This window comes from Mixophyes fleayi, chromosome 7 (assembly GCF_038048845.1).
Source record: "Mixophyes fleayi isolate aMixFle1 chromosome 7, aMixFle1.hap1, whole genome shotgun sequence".
Lineage (NCBI taxonomy): Eukaryota > Metazoa > Chordata > Amphibia > Anura > Limnodynastidae > Mixophyes > Mixophyes fleayi.
Genome location: NC_134408.1, coordinates 26,936,786 through 26,951,927, shown reverse-complemented (window position 1 = coordinate 26,951,927; position 15,142 = coordinate 26,936,786). Strand labels below are relative to the sequence as shown.

The window sequence follows — 15,142 nt, the reverse complement described above, 5'->3', positions numbered from 1 at the left end:
AGGTGGCAGGGCCTATACCAGCTGTTCCTCTATCCGTCAGTGCAGTACGTGAGAAAATATAAATAAAATAGTAGAAAGCGCTCGGTTTGTGGGACAATTAAAAAGGTATGGGAAAACAATATTTGCATAATAATAAAAATCACCATAAATGGAACCTGCATAAAAATAAGAAAGTCAATAATAGACAGAATATTCAGGAACAAAACAGTCCTAAAAGATCACAATAAAGGTCTGAGATAAATAATACCATATCAGTATTTCCTCTCATGGCCGATAATTATTTTTGGAGGTTTGAAGGGGTGGAGAGTATTATATATCAATATTTGCAGTTGGGAGATTGGGAGATAGCGTGGGTATGGAAAGATGCCGCTAAGTAGTAAAACCTCCTTTATATTCATGTCTTGCAAGACTTCAGAAGATAATAAACACAAAAACAGTCCCCAAAAAATCAACAGCACATAAAAAGCCTGACGCGTTTCGATACTACAGATACTTACAAATACTCCTCAAAAACATAATATAGCTACAAGACAGAAAATGAACACCACAACGTATCTATAAATAAAAATATTTATTTCAATTGGCAGTAAAGTTTACAGTATTTGGGACCGGCAGATCAAACAACTTACACAGCCCTTTGAGTGCTTGGCTAAGTTGTATATTTGGTACTACCTGAACACAGATACACAATCCATTAGCTTGCAATAGAACATTTATGATTAGATTGATTTGGTAACTGTGGAGCAATGTTAGGTCAGTACTCAATGCTTCTCATTGCTGCTATAGACGAGGACAGTTTCCTAGGCAAGGCTTTTGCGGCTTGTTTGTATTCTTCAGGTTTGGTCTTGAGCAGAGTGACGATGTTCGTCAAGGTACGGGTGGGATGCAAGCCCAATGCATCCATGACATTAATCAGATAATCTAGCAACACACCATGGGAGAAAGTTAGGGGCTGCATTAATACTACAGAAGTGGGTACACAATAAAGCGGAAATTCAATTTAAACCTAGATTATTTATTACTTTAGAAGTTATCTATCATTTGTAGTTAGTAATATTTACATTTTTTTACCCAGTATTGTATAGCTGAGTGTAGATATCTAATTAACATAGATGAAGAGATAGATCACACTTTTTTGCTTTAAATAAACTCTCCCACATGTTGAGGTTCTGCAACTCTTTTTGTCTTTAATGTAAGACGATTCTGTTAGTAGTGAAAACTACAGGTCCTGAAAAACCTTTAAAAAACAAAACCAATAATTATATATTTTTGTCACTATGTTTTTTTCCACTAAAGAAAACCGATTTGGTTGAGCTTGTTTCAAAATAAGTGACAATTGAGGATTCCATCACTTAAAATGAGTTTAAAGAAGTAAAGACCCAGCATAGGCTAAGCATGTTGGTGTTAGCTCAGTGTAACAGGAAAAACAACCTCTCACCTAGATCGGTTGACAGCTGTTTGCTGGAGTGCGGTGTGAGCATGGGGATCTGCAGGATGACATCACAGTACGTCTGCATGGTGGCTCTCGCTAGTGATCCCAGCCAGTAATCGGCCATGTTGTCCAGTTCCGGGGTCTCTTCCCCTGCAATGTACAACACTTGGTCACTACGGCACTTTGCATTTTATTTATTTATCTTTATTTATAGCACCTTCATATTACACAGCACTTTACAGGGAATATTTAATATGAGAAAAATGATGCGCGTATGTATCTATGTAATCAATCTAGGATTCTGCATCTTACTGTCAGAGCCTGTAATTAATGCACCTTAGAGGACATTGACGAGCAGGGAGATTCTGGTTGGTCTGTAAAGTGTTAATATTTGGCTAGGTGTTGCACGTTTGTATGTGCTCTGGGAGCCAGTATGTTTATCTGGTTTACAAATAACTTGGCAGCTGAAAGTCAATAAGAAGTGAATAGACGCAGGTGTAGTTCCCCTATAAATCATCCAGCTAAGTGACCTAATTTACCTGCTTAGCTACAAAGTCACAGGTGCAATATACAGTGCACTCACCTTGCTCAGGAGGGTAAGGTAGTTTCCCAGCATGCAAAGCTAGTTCCAGAGTTGAGTCTTCTGGGGTTACAAAGGGCTCCAGGTGTAGAGGAAGGGACATAAGGTATTGGCCAATCTAAAAATACAAGGGCAGCATTGTACACTGGGCATATACAACGTAGCCAGCATGTTCTGGCAGCAATATATAGGGCAAGATTAAGCAACCTGTGGCTCTCCAGGTGTAATGGAACTACAAAACCCAGCATGCTTGGCTGACCAGAAGCAAGGATTCTAGGACAGTTGGACTCAAGTTGCTTAATTCTGATATTCCAAATAAAATGCAAATGGTCTCTCTCCAATGCTTAGGATATTGGTTTATACATTCATGGTAATTATGGTTCTATTGGTAATATTTGCTAATGTACCATACACTGAGCTAATACACCTGATTACGTAACTGGGGAGAGAGATGCACCAACATATATCCTAGAAGTGTGGCAGCGTGTAGCGCGGCTCCATCACATACTTACGTTACTGATGTATTCAAGTGGGGTGAGGCTGAATGTGGGCAAATCTTCCGTCAGAGTTTCCCCTGATTCTTCGTAGCCCCAGCTCTGGTAAACAACAAGACAGAAAACAGCGACCACCAATCAGATTGCTGCATTATTCAAAGTAATTAAACTGAAATGATGGTTCTATACATAGCATATCATATAGGTAATAAAATGTCATACTGTAAATACTGATATTAGCAGTCACTGAGGAGTTTTGTAGGTAACTAAGTATCCATAATAATATAGTAGGGAATGTACTATTCCCTATAATACACAAGTTGTCCTAATGAACACTGAGGTGATGACATCACAACTCACTGTTTATATGGATATTATTTATAGGAGATTATAAAATATATTAACAGCATGTATATAATATATAACTACGTCCCTGGATCTCATCTGTCAGTACAGAAATATGAGATTGTGCTTTTATTTTCTCACTAACCTGCCTGACTGACATTTGTTACATAATGGTAATATCTGCCCAATATTAATTAGTCATTTATTCATCTATCAATAAGCACTTAGAGCGATGTTCATGGTCACATAAAAGACACAAAGGTGTAATGCACGTGCAAGTATGTGCCTCCTTCCTCAGCGTACAAAGCAGTCTAACAACGTGCGGATCAAACTTCTTTTATGTAATAAAATTGTAAGTAAAAATGTCTACGACATAACACATCCTCCATACTATATACTAAAACCTAAAAAAAGAAAACAGAGCTGATCTGAAGTAGCGCACTGACAGAAAGACAATATATAGAATCTAACTAATCTCAAGTTAAAGCCTAAAACTTTATTGTTAATTCATTCAAATCCTCTAAAATAAAGGAAACGGCAAAACATTAAAATCTTTTAAAGAGCTTAGTGAAAATATAAACCGTGAAATTAAAAGCTCGCCCAGGGCCAGTTCAAATATATATCTGAGATCTACTGATTAGGACTACTAAAATAATAAAGGAAGATCGAGTGTATTCGCTTTACTACTTAACAGTTTTCACGGATTGTTCAGGGGAAGTGAAGATTGTGTTTCAGTGGGAGTTTATTTTAATTATTCTTTTGGTAACATTTTTTTTTAAAGACTATAAGGATTTGAACGAATTAACAATACAGTTTTATGTTTCAACTTGAAGAAATGAATTAGATTCCATAAAACCTCTGGCTGTCAGTGCACTACTTCAGATAAACTCTGGTTTCTTTTTCTATGTTTCTAACAGTTTTGCAGTAGCACCTCTCTATGTAATTTATTAATAATACAGATTTAACTTCCAGTAAGACAGAGAACAGCGCTGAATTTATTTTACCGGGTGCGGTAGTTTCCTTTTCTTTCTCTTCCTTTGTATATATAAAACTTACCACCTACGTCTAACTGAGTTACCATAAACATCATCTCGCCCTGATAAAAACACTCCCAAGTTGTCAATCATAACAGGTACAATTCTCTAAGAGACTCCAGATTTTACAGCTGTTACTCAGACTTATTTAATCTAGTTGCAGTAGAGAATGATTTGAGTGTTTATATCTAGTGCTCTGTATGATAGATAAAGCAATCAAACCATTAAACAAATAGAGATGGATGACTTCAAGGTTGCAGGCTGTTAGGATGAATTTATCTCACATCAACAGAAACCCCTATCCTCTAATAACAGGCCGAAAATATCTAGTTAGGGTTCTCCTTATATTCCCAGGGAAATGACAATTTTACAATGTATGTTCAATATACGGAACATGAAAAGAAAACTTGCTGTGAATTGTCTTTGGGATTATATTGAATATGTGTTTTGATGCTAAAATTAATTATTTAAGAATTGTCACTTATTTCTTATGCTGATCATACATGTTTGCCAAAGATATTAGGCCACCTGTCATCGCATTGTCTGTGGAATCCAAAGGACTATGATGCCCGATGACCTGTTCAACTTTTGACTGGTCTATTACGGAGCATGTTGGTAAATGCAGACGACCGCTATAGTCCTGTGTGAGCAATTATTCTCCTCCTGCATTAACAGTGATGCCAGAAGTGTTCTGACTACAATATGTGTGGTCAGACTGCTGTTAGCAGCCAGGCTGAGTGCCAGGAGTGGCTGAGTGTGGCCAACTTATCACAAGCCTGCACCAATGAAACACAAATGCAACAGTGCTGATGTGAATGGGGTGTAGAATTTAGTCAGCAATTACCTCCATCTTGGGCACCAGCAGAAGTTGCTGTTTTATCTTCAGGAAGACGGAGTCGAACGCCAGTTGATGAGCTACCTGGTTCTGGCGTGTGAGAGCAGAGCGGGCGGTGGAAAGAAGACTAGTGTTGACTGCTCCTTTCTCCTGAAAGAGGTGTATACAAAGCATTGGTGAATAGGACGCTCTATAAATAATGAATTCTGAGATATTCTGAGTCTTTTTGGAAATACGAGACTGATGATTTTCCAAAAACATGCATAGATGACGGATTTCCATTAAATACTTCTTCCCCACAAAGAAAGATGGAATGTAATGACAACTGAACTGAGAAAGGCTACTAAGAAATAAGCGACCATCTCACTATCATCATCTATACACAGTGGAGACAGACGTGTGGCTGATTATATCAATCTATATATGTAGAAAGAGCCAGTGATGTAAACGAGGCATGAGATGCTAACTCCTAGACAATTGATAGGCTGTATTCTCACATATATTATCAGAGACCATAAAATGACATAATGACTGCCTAGACCATACTGAGGCCACAGGTAAATTTAAAACAACAACTAAAGACACTGTTTGACAATAATGCATATCAATGGCTGTCTTTTACTGAGCTGAATGATTAAATGAAATGTTTTAACTTATCTAAATATGTCCCTGATGCTCTCTTGAACTACAATTTGAAATGCACTGTGTGGATTCGATTTTTAAACAGGTCAAATGATGTCACAGCAGCTCAACTGACTGCAGCCTCAAATGTTTGACCTGGATGAGATCCCACTAGTTCCCAGTCCTAAAGTGGTTTCAGGTAGCCACACTAAATACAGTATTTTGCCTTCATCACTCATATCGGAAACTTCCATTTTTGGGGTTTTGTCCTTTAAGACAGTATATAAACAGATGGACTCACCTTTATAGATGCTAATTAATATAAGCATAGCTACAAACATCACAAAACACATTTGGAAGCAATTGATAGAATGTTTCCTTACATATCTATAAATCAGTGTCAAGGGACAGAATCTGGATGTGGAGAAGGAAAGAGTGTTTTGTCCAAGGATTGGTGGGACATATAGTCACATACTAAAATGAACACTGCATGTCATACTGTACCCAGGGACATATTTATCAAGCTTGGGTCAACACAAACGCACCCAAATCCTTTATTTTACATTATGATTGGGCTTAAATGTCCTATTTGAACCTGGAAGCGCTATACTACAGCTGTGTGTTATGTGTTCCACCGTAAGCATTTTTTGTGCTTAATCCTTTAAGTACACAAGAGAAAACGGTTGCAGTGATCGTACTGAGTGATAAGAAGACACCCTGGGAACATTCTCCCACTGAACAGAGACGAGGAGTCAAGGACAGACACAGCTGAAGCATGGAATGAACGCAAACTGCAGAAAAATATATATATATTATATATAAAGCCCGACGTGTCACTTCCCAGAGTTGTGCAATAGCTAAATGAGGATCAAACCGCATTTACAATCTGCATTGACAGCTCAAACCGTCTCCACAGATGGCGCATGAGAGTGAATCTAGTTTTGTGCCCTATTTATTTTTAGTGTTATAAATAACATTGTACTTTAAATGTTGCGCCATTTGGGAGCGACACTGTTCCTGGCAGTGGAAAGAGCATCTAAGGCAATGTTTAATGAAAGAAGATACGTCTCAATAACAAATAATAGAGGAATGAAGCGTTTCATAACATGTAATATGTAACAAATATAAATGATTGCTCACTCTGATCAGTGAAATATTATCCTACCAATGGTGATTACATAGCAAGCAAGAAAGGTTATGTTGTGTACAAAGCCTGGTACATAGAGATCACCTTCAACATGTACAATGTCTCCATCAGACTGCCGTACTCTGCTGGGTCGCCCTTCTGGAGGTAGTTGTACTCCTGCCAGGGGTTCCTGCTGGTCTTCCGCTCAGTGGTACTGGTCTCCTGCATTCCGGTAAGGGTGCGGGGACTGTAAGACTCAGACAGGTGCTTACCGGCTGTGGACAGGATCCTAGAACAGGTGAGAAGCGCACAAAGGTTTTCAGGATACAAAATAACACCACACAAAGCCTGCTGTTATTCTTACAAATAACATTATTTATGCAAAGTCAGTCTAATGACCTAATTGTTTAAAATAATAAAAAATAAATAAAGATATTTTCATATAGTAAGAGATTTAGGTTGTAAACGTAGCTTGCAAACCGGCGCCAAAGTAAATGTGTCCTCTTTTAAAAGGACAAATAATCCTAAAATCCAAGTTACATATATAAAAGGGCAAGGTGTACAGCGGATTCCATTGACCGAAAGTGAAAATGACATTAAGAGGCCAAGTTCTAAAATGTCAAACCTCCATACGCCTTTCCAAATTTGATGGATTATATTGCACAATGGTGTCTGACAAATAAGAACATAAAACCTCAGAAACAAACAGTACAGGTACACAAAACACTAGTAGAAAGAACAGCACTAGATTGCGTAGAGAATATATTGACTAAACTAAACCACATTGTGACATTGATATAACTGGAAACACTGATATGAGAGTAGTCTGTGTCATGGTACATTACAGAAATATAGAATAGTTTTTAATCACGAATTGCTGCCTTAACATCTTCATAACCTGGGTATGTTTTCTCTTTGTGACCAGACCACTTGCTGAAGAATAATTTTGTAACTACAATGTGAACAATGAATATCACGGCAGACAGGACTTTCTTTTAATAGCATGTAACGTTGGAGCGCTAGAAACTTACCCCAAAACTTAATCTTCCAAGTACAGGAATACTAAATAAGAATACTTTATGAAAGGTTGAATGTTTTAAGGGCCCAGAAAAACATTTGTACATTCGTTTTATTTTTCTTTAACAAGAGGAGTCTGTGTCAGTTCCCCCATATTGCAGACATTGGTAGTACGGTGTACCCTGCGTGGAACAGCAGCTGACATTACAACCATTGTTAAATCCAGGTTACACTGGATCTATAGGTGCTGAAAGGCAGGGGAGATCTAAAGCATAATTCCTCTGGGGTTCTCTGGCCCGGCTTATACTCCGGTAAATCCTTGGTGACATTAGTCTTGTCTGTGCTTCCCGTACTGAGCTGTACGGCAGTATTTACATAAAAAGCATCAGTGTAAAACAAAAATACTAATATAAAGGCTCCCTATCGCTACATATTTTTACAACTTGATTGAAATCAGGAATTCATTTGGAAAAACAATTCATTAAAACGTAATACATTAAAGTTCAGAACACACACACGGGACCTCACTCACTAAAGCCTATAAAAATGTCAAAACTGAAATATAAACAACATACTAATACAGAAATAAATCAATAAACAGAGAAAGCTATGACTGCTAGGAATCTCTATACATTACCAAGCCACACAGTTCAAGGTGCACATGATCAATATGAAATTACCAAAGGATCTTAGAAAGTTATTGTGGAGCTATGAACTATGCACTAGTGCAGGTTGTATTGACCTCCTACTCATTATTACTACATCACTCCCGAAGTCTCATTATGAAAGTAATCAATGACATGAGTCAATTGGAGATTGCCAGACTGAACATTAAACATAATATTCACCTCCTCACCCCTCCATGGTGGTTTTATGCCTACACTTCAATGTATGGCATGTTTTTATGCAATTGATATTTTGTAAACCAAATTTAGAAGTAATCTCTGCTATAATCTAACTTTCTGAAAGGACAGCTGCACTGGACCATGAGACGGTGGTATATGTTATGATCAAATACTGAGTGTGCACTCAATAGTTACATAATACAATTATTACTTCTAACCTTCCATTACCTCTATACATGTGATTTAACCCTATATAAAGCAAAAGTGTTCTTTTCCTGTATCCTTAGCAATGACATTTTCCCGGATTAGACAACGTCTACAATCATGAACCCTGCTTACCAGCTTGCCAGCTGTTGCTCAAAGTCTCCGCATTGCCGTAACAGCTCTCCGCAAGTGGCTATGATCCTAGGAGGCAACAGAGAGGAAAGTGAGCACAGCGATACTGGTGGAAAGCTCCCAGTACATTGCTTACAAAACTTAGACTAGTTTTACGGCCACAGAGTAATGGCTATTAAAACTAATGCTCCAATGAAGCTAAATCCTAAATGGCATCGTACGAAAATGTTGTCTAATAATCAGGTGTAAGTAGCATGCGCATGCTGCCTCCAGTCAGTTATCTGCTGTCATTAGTCTGACTTCCGCTAGGCTGACCAAAGCGCTATAACACCCCGCGGGACTGTTTAGGTTGAAATCTCTGCTCACTTTTGCTTGCAACTCATAGAGATGTGAGCAAAAAAGAGCAGAGATTTCTCTACTGTACTAACCGCTAATGTGCAGAGCCGCATCTCACGCAAGGCTACTTACAGAGGTGGCTTATTTAAACCCTCTCCCCGAAAGTAAAATTAAATGATATGTCTGCCTAAAGGTAAGAGAATGTTTCCACATTCAATGCCGATTTTGACTTTTTTTAGTCACTACAGGCCATGGTTATACACAAGATAAATGTACGCAGTGCTAGGGCAATATGCCAATGTTCCAGGACAGTTGTGTGAACACAAGAAGGTCTAGGATAGTGTCGGCTAACCTGTGACACTCCAGGTGTTGTGGAACTACAAGTCCCAGCATACCAGTCCAGCAATAAGCTGCTATATATTGGCAAAGCATGCTGGGACGTGTAGTTTCACAACACCTGGAGTGTCACAGGTTAGCCAACACTGGTCTAGGACATATTTCTACAGATCCTGTGTGTACAAGGAGAAGTCTTGTCTTACATCATAATGCAGTGGAGTTAAGTATTTACAAGGGCCCCTCGATTACACAACTGAATCAAATAACTCTTAACAAGCCAAAAGTGTTTGCCCAGGCCAGTGGGCGGGGGTTACAACTTGCCGATGCCATGACACTTTGCCAACTGCAGGCTAGAAGTAGAGCAAATGATTTCAGACAAAAGATATTACAAGTACAGTCTGGGTGAAAACAGTACACAGTCCTCTGTCCCCAGGATATTTACCTTACTGAGTTCTGGAAGGCCGTCCAATCTTCCAGGAATAAGGAATCAGTAGGGACATTGTACAACTTGTACTTCTTCCTTATTGACTGTAGCGTGTTTGTGAAATCTGACACATATCTGGGAAATAAAAGCACAACAAGGTGTTGGAGCAGAGCAGCAGGGTAACAGTTCTCTCACACCTGCAAGCGGCACTGAAGCTGCCAGGTAGCGAGCACTAAGCAAGCAAAGCTGGGCTTTGCCTTTGTTTGACAACAGCCGTGCCAGTAAGTGCTAATGATACCCACAAACTTTCCCCTGGTAAATCAGCCGCAGATGAACGATCTTGGCTCCATGCCCGTATTGTAAAGGGGCCAATTATTACCAGGCCTGGGACATAGCGCGAGTACAAAAATGATGACGTTAAATGTCGAAGACAAAAATCACATACGTGAATCACGCATTTCACGTTGAAGGGTTATCAATTATTATTAATGTAGTTTATTGATATAGCGTCCATCATATTACACAGCGCTGTACAAAGAATATATAATCCTGCCCCGCCGGCGCTAAAATTCTCAACATTACCATACTCACTTTTTAAATAGGGACTGTAGCGCCTGCAGCAGACCACACACCCCCAGTCCATCCGTTAACTTCATACATCGCTCCACTGCGCCAGAAGCCAGGCTGAACAGCCGGGACACCGAGTGTGAGAGCTCCTGGACACAATCTAGAACCTCACCATGTTCCTGAGAGGCAGTAACAGAGAAAGGGATGAGTAAGGGATGAGTGCTGCTAAACATTCACGTGGCTGCTCAATGACTAAAGCAGAGGGTGCTAAAAAAAATTCAAGACAATCAATATCTCTAAGCTGCTAAACCAGTGTATACAATATCTAGTCCTAAGTCTGACCTGGTGGGAGGCAAATCACATTTACCATGACGTGCCAGTCCTAAACTCAACAGATAACCAAATAACATAGAAAAGGACTTAAAGCACCTATTCTCATCATTACTTCTTATACAGTAACTGCTATTCCTGTACAAAAGCAACAACATATATAAATTAATATTAATAACGGCAATATTCACAATCTATTAATCACAATAAAACAGCATCACTGTATTGCTCACTTGACAGTACAGAATATATGATCGTGTTAACAACAAGTCGTAGGGGGTAAATGTATCATGCTGCGGATTTGAAAAGTGGAGATGTTGCTTATAGCAACCAAACAGATTATAGCTGACATTTTGTAGAATATGCTAAATAAATGTTAACTAGACTCTGATTGGTTGCTATAAGCAATATTTCCACTTTTCAAACCCACCGGAAACTTACAGCTGGATACATTTGCCCCTTAGTGTCTTTTCTAAATGAATGTGCTAAATAAATTCAGTCTGAGGGTGCGTATCACTATCATGGTGAAGTTGTGTTGGGCTGAACCCAGACACTTAGGTACAAGGGCTTAGGGAGGATTAATAAGAATATATTTAAATATTAGCAGTCATGAAACTGAGATTACAGTTTACTACAAACTAGTTACAAACACAATGATGTGCTAAAACTCAGAAAAGGTGGAGTAACCCATAGTATCTAAACAACTTTCCCCTTCAAAACTGTGTTATAAGACGACAGAATCTCGTTGTAAAGGAATCATCTTACCTAATTCAAAGAGGTTTGAAATTTACTGGATAGTGTGCGGAAGTTATAACGTATGTCTGTGGAACCTCATCTGATTTTGCACTCTGGCAGGTATATACAATCAGAGCAGGGCAGAAGAACGATGCTGCAGGGCACACAAATACTTGTGCGCTCCTAAACACATTACTTGGGTAATACAGAAGCTATGCCCCTTTATCAAACTTTTAGAGCGATACAAGTAGCATGTACATAATGGAAACATAGTAATGTGGTGTATATAGTATTCTAAGTAAATATAAAAAGACATGGACCTAACTATCAAGGCAGTGGACTTCATTCAAATGGACCAGGATTAGGATTTAGGGGCTGAGTCTATGGGCAGAAACGATGCGATCTGAAACGGCCACAGTACCATCTATCTATCGTAATGTATAGTATCATTACTAGGCATGATGTAAACTGAACACTATTGACCTGTGTACACGGGCATATCTCTACCACCCTAACAGGCTGTGATGAAGCCAGAAGTTGTCTGTCTGGTCACCTAAGAGAGGAATGACTGGATCTCATCCACCTTGTTTCCTTGGTTCACTTGTCAAGTACACCCATAATCCTACTGCTTGACTCTTGGGTATAGTGGCAGGGCAGGCACATCTGTGGTCACCTCCATCATGTTATAGAGACAACATAGGTCTTTTCTGCAATTTCAGGGATACTGCCCATACTCCAGGCATCATGTTACAATGTAAACACCATGCCCCTGCTCCTAGCACTCTCCTCACTCTCGCTTATTCAATAAACAGGACCATTCAAGACACATATCTAAAGTCCAAGTAATGGGCTGAGGAGCTGTCTTTATGCTGAGCAATGTTAAACGTGAAGACAGCATTCGGCATTCCGGTACTCACAGCTACTTTCTGCATGTCAGGAGTTCCAATCAAAGAAAGAATGAACAATAGAATATATAAACAGAAAAACCATTGTTCAGAGCCCTCCTGCTGCTGCCCTAGGAACATTCCTTCTGTGTCTATATAGATAATACAGCTCATCGCCAGTCTCCAATACAAGGTGGGGGCAGGCATTCTGCGGGCTGATCCAATATTCATACAAATGCAGCCTATCAATGGACTAGGAACCAGTAACATCGATGTGGCATTTCATCCCCACCAGAGGGCGCCACTAGTTCCGCTTCCAAGCATTGATATCATGTACAATCTACCAGGTACTTACCAGAGGCATGGCGCTAATCTGTATCAGAAGGTGAGATTCCTCCAGGTCCCCATACTGCAGCTGGAAAGGTTTGTATGCACAGAACACAGCGTCCACCAGCTCGGTCACCTTCACCAAATTGTGCTCCCCTGTCATGGAGATCATCATACAGTTTGAGTACGCATGAATAAACCATGCAGCTACATGACACAAAAGCATTGTGTTGACACAATGACATCTTACATGAGGTCTGCTTTCAGTACAGAGGATTCTAATATAAGATTTATACTGCTGGGCTGCTTTATACATACATATCAGTAAAACACCAGAACAGGCGTGTGCGGATTCATCACCTGCAGCAGAACTCACAGAATACAAACATGTAAATCAGACAGAAAAAGTAAAAATATGTTTCTCTATATTGATGATCTGTGACCGTGATGAGAACACAGATACAGATATGGATGCCTTGAGCAGGATAAGTCATACGGTCACAATGCAGGAATTAAAACCAGAATTTGTAGTTTCAAGCCTACTCTTTGTTTATATAAGGACATAGAGCGCTGTCAAAGCCTGATAAAACATACATTAGCTTCAAAGTCAGTCATCTGTCTGTATAGTGTTTATTTAATCTGTAGCACAAAATAATGTATAATTGCAACTTATTCATGGTCTATTTACTTATAGGAGAAATAAAAACACTCTCTAAAATTAAAAACAGTTACCAGTGCCCTCCACAACTCAGTGAAATCCTTTACTAAAACATGGGAGTCCTTGACAACACATTTTAAATGTCTTCCTCTATTTTCCTACAGTGATTGGAGCCATCAATTCAGTAGTCTCCGCTTCTGCTGGACTGAAAGCTGCTATGATAATCTCATAATCTCTCTGAGTGAGGAACATTGAGGTGGACTTTAATTAAGAAAATATCAGCTCTTGGCTAAGATTCCAGCATCTGTTAGAGCTGAACTGTGAAACAGGCCGAGAGGACCTATCCTGCGCTACAATGCATGCTTCCGCACAGGTCAGTAATGTGCAGCAGCTGCGGAGTTAACTTCAGACGCACAAGAGAAGGGAGCAGAGTGAAGCAGAGTAGCTTTCACAGTGGATTTCAGCCAGGACTATAGAACTGCTTCCTATGCTGATGTCTGACAGCCAAGAACAAGAAGCATTAAGGAGAAACAGAGCATGAAACCAACTGAACAAGACCCAACGGCATTATGGTAATAAAGCAAAACTCTCTCCTCCATCTGACTGGAGAACACTAGAAGAGAAACTGTGAGGATTTGCTATTATGTCAGATCAGCAACTTCAATCAGCAATGTGTGGGGTTATTAAATACTGTATATGTTTTATGTACATTTTGTTACTTAATTAGGCCACACATTGTCATCATGGGCTAAATGTAACTCGGCCAGTTAGTATTATGTTAGCATTATGTTTGGTTAAACAGTGTTTTATGAACTTTGTTATAGTAGGTGCCCTCTCCCCCTTTCCCCAATTTGTCTATTCTCCCACTGGTGACCCTCACCTCCAACGCACCCAATCCCTCCCCACGCTGTGCTCTTCATGTACCTGGTACGTAGGACATAGCAGCTGGCTTGGTAAGTGTTTGTGCTGTGAACATTCTAACACTTCGATTAGATACAACCTGGTCATTCCATGCTCTATTCAAACTAGCTCAACACAGACGCGCAAGAGAGAGAAAAAATATTTACTTACACCCTTATGGAATGAGCCTACAAATTGTTAAAATTCCATTCTGGAGGCATTTATTCAATTAGCAATGCTAACCGGCACAATGCTGCAATGCCAGCCTTTACATGATTATTCTCAGTGTAGAAATTCCTGTGCTGCCTGTTTGAAGACCAGGGCAATGGAAACTTTAACTATGATTTCACAAATGTGTGTGAATAGACGTGACATGTGCAGGTGAAACGGACGGCTCATCTTACCAATATTGGGCATAACAGCAGCCTCCAGAGCCTTAGAAAAGTGACTGGTGGTCTGGTAGAGCTCCAGCAAAGTGCTGAGCTTGTGCTCCGGATTTGCCCGCTCCATGGCTGTGCTCAGACACACGGGGATGGATGGCACCATGGCAGCTAGAGTCTGGATCAGCAGGACGGTCACCACCTCGTGAGGTTTCTTAAATACCTGTAAAATCAGTACAGCATGTCAGGTGTATATAACGCATGGGTGATGTTCATAAATGTATAAAAACATGTAAATATGTGGGTGCAATGATGTCATCAGTAATCATTAGGAACATGCTCATATCATCATCAGTTACGGTATTTATATGGCACCACTAATTCTGCAACGCTGTACAGAGAACTCATTCACATCAGTCCCTGCCCCATTGGAGCTTACAGTCTAAATACACACACACACGTCAATTTTGATAGCAGTCAATTAACCTACCAGTATGTTTTTGGAGTGTGGGAGGAAACCGGAGCACCCGGAGGAAACCCACCCAAACACGGGGGAAACCATACAAACTCCACACAGATAAGGCCATGGTCGGGAATTGA

The 15,142-nt window shown here is 39.7% G+C and overlaps 2 protein-coding genes across 2 annotated transcripts in view; one reads left to right on the top strand and one right to left on the bottom strand.

Annotated features, from left to right (window-relative positions):
• LOC142097574 (heparan sulfate glucosamine 3-O-sulfotransferase 2-like) overlaps positions 1 to 305 on the top strand; it is a 303,244-nt gene extending 302,939 nt beyond the window's left edge. The window contains exon 3 of the transcript XR_012678211.1: positions 290 to 305. The gene's annotated coding sequence lies outside the window, so the exon portion shown is untranslated. The remainder of the gene's footprint in view (positions 1 to 289) is intronic.
• Positions 306 to 556: 251 nt separating this feature from the next.
• COG7 (component of oligomeric golgi complex 7) overlaps positions 557 to 15,142 on the bottom strand; it is a 36,749-nt gene continuing 22,163 nt past the window's right edge. Inside the window, exons 8-18 of the mRNA XM_075179532.1 lie at positions 14,567 to 14,765; positions 12,633 to 12,760; positions 10,353 to 10,507; positions 9,780 to 9,896; positions 8,669 to 8,734; positions 6,573 to 6,756; positions 4,730 to 4,870; positions 2,525 to 2,608; positions 2,016 to 2,130; positions 1,439 to 1,582; positions 557 to 921 (exon numbers count right to left, since the gene is read on the bottom strand). Coding sequence (XP_075035633.1) covers positions 755 to 921; positions 1,439 to 1,582; positions 2,016 to 2,130; positions 2,525 to 2,608; positions 4,730 to 4,870; positions 6,573 to 6,756; positions 8,669 to 8,734; positions 9,780 to 9,896; positions 10,353 to 10,507; positions 12,633 to 12,760; positions 14,567 to 14,765 — 1,500 coding nt within the window. The 3' untranslated portion in view covers positions 557 to 754. The remainder of the gene's footprint in view (positions 922 to 1,438; positions 1,583 to 2,015; positions 2,131 to 2,524; positions 2,609 to 4,729; positions 4,871 to 6,572; positions 6,757 to 8,668; positions 8,735 to 9,779; positions 9,897 to 10,352; positions 10,508 to 12,632; positions 12,761 to 14,566; positions 14,766 to 15,142) is intronic.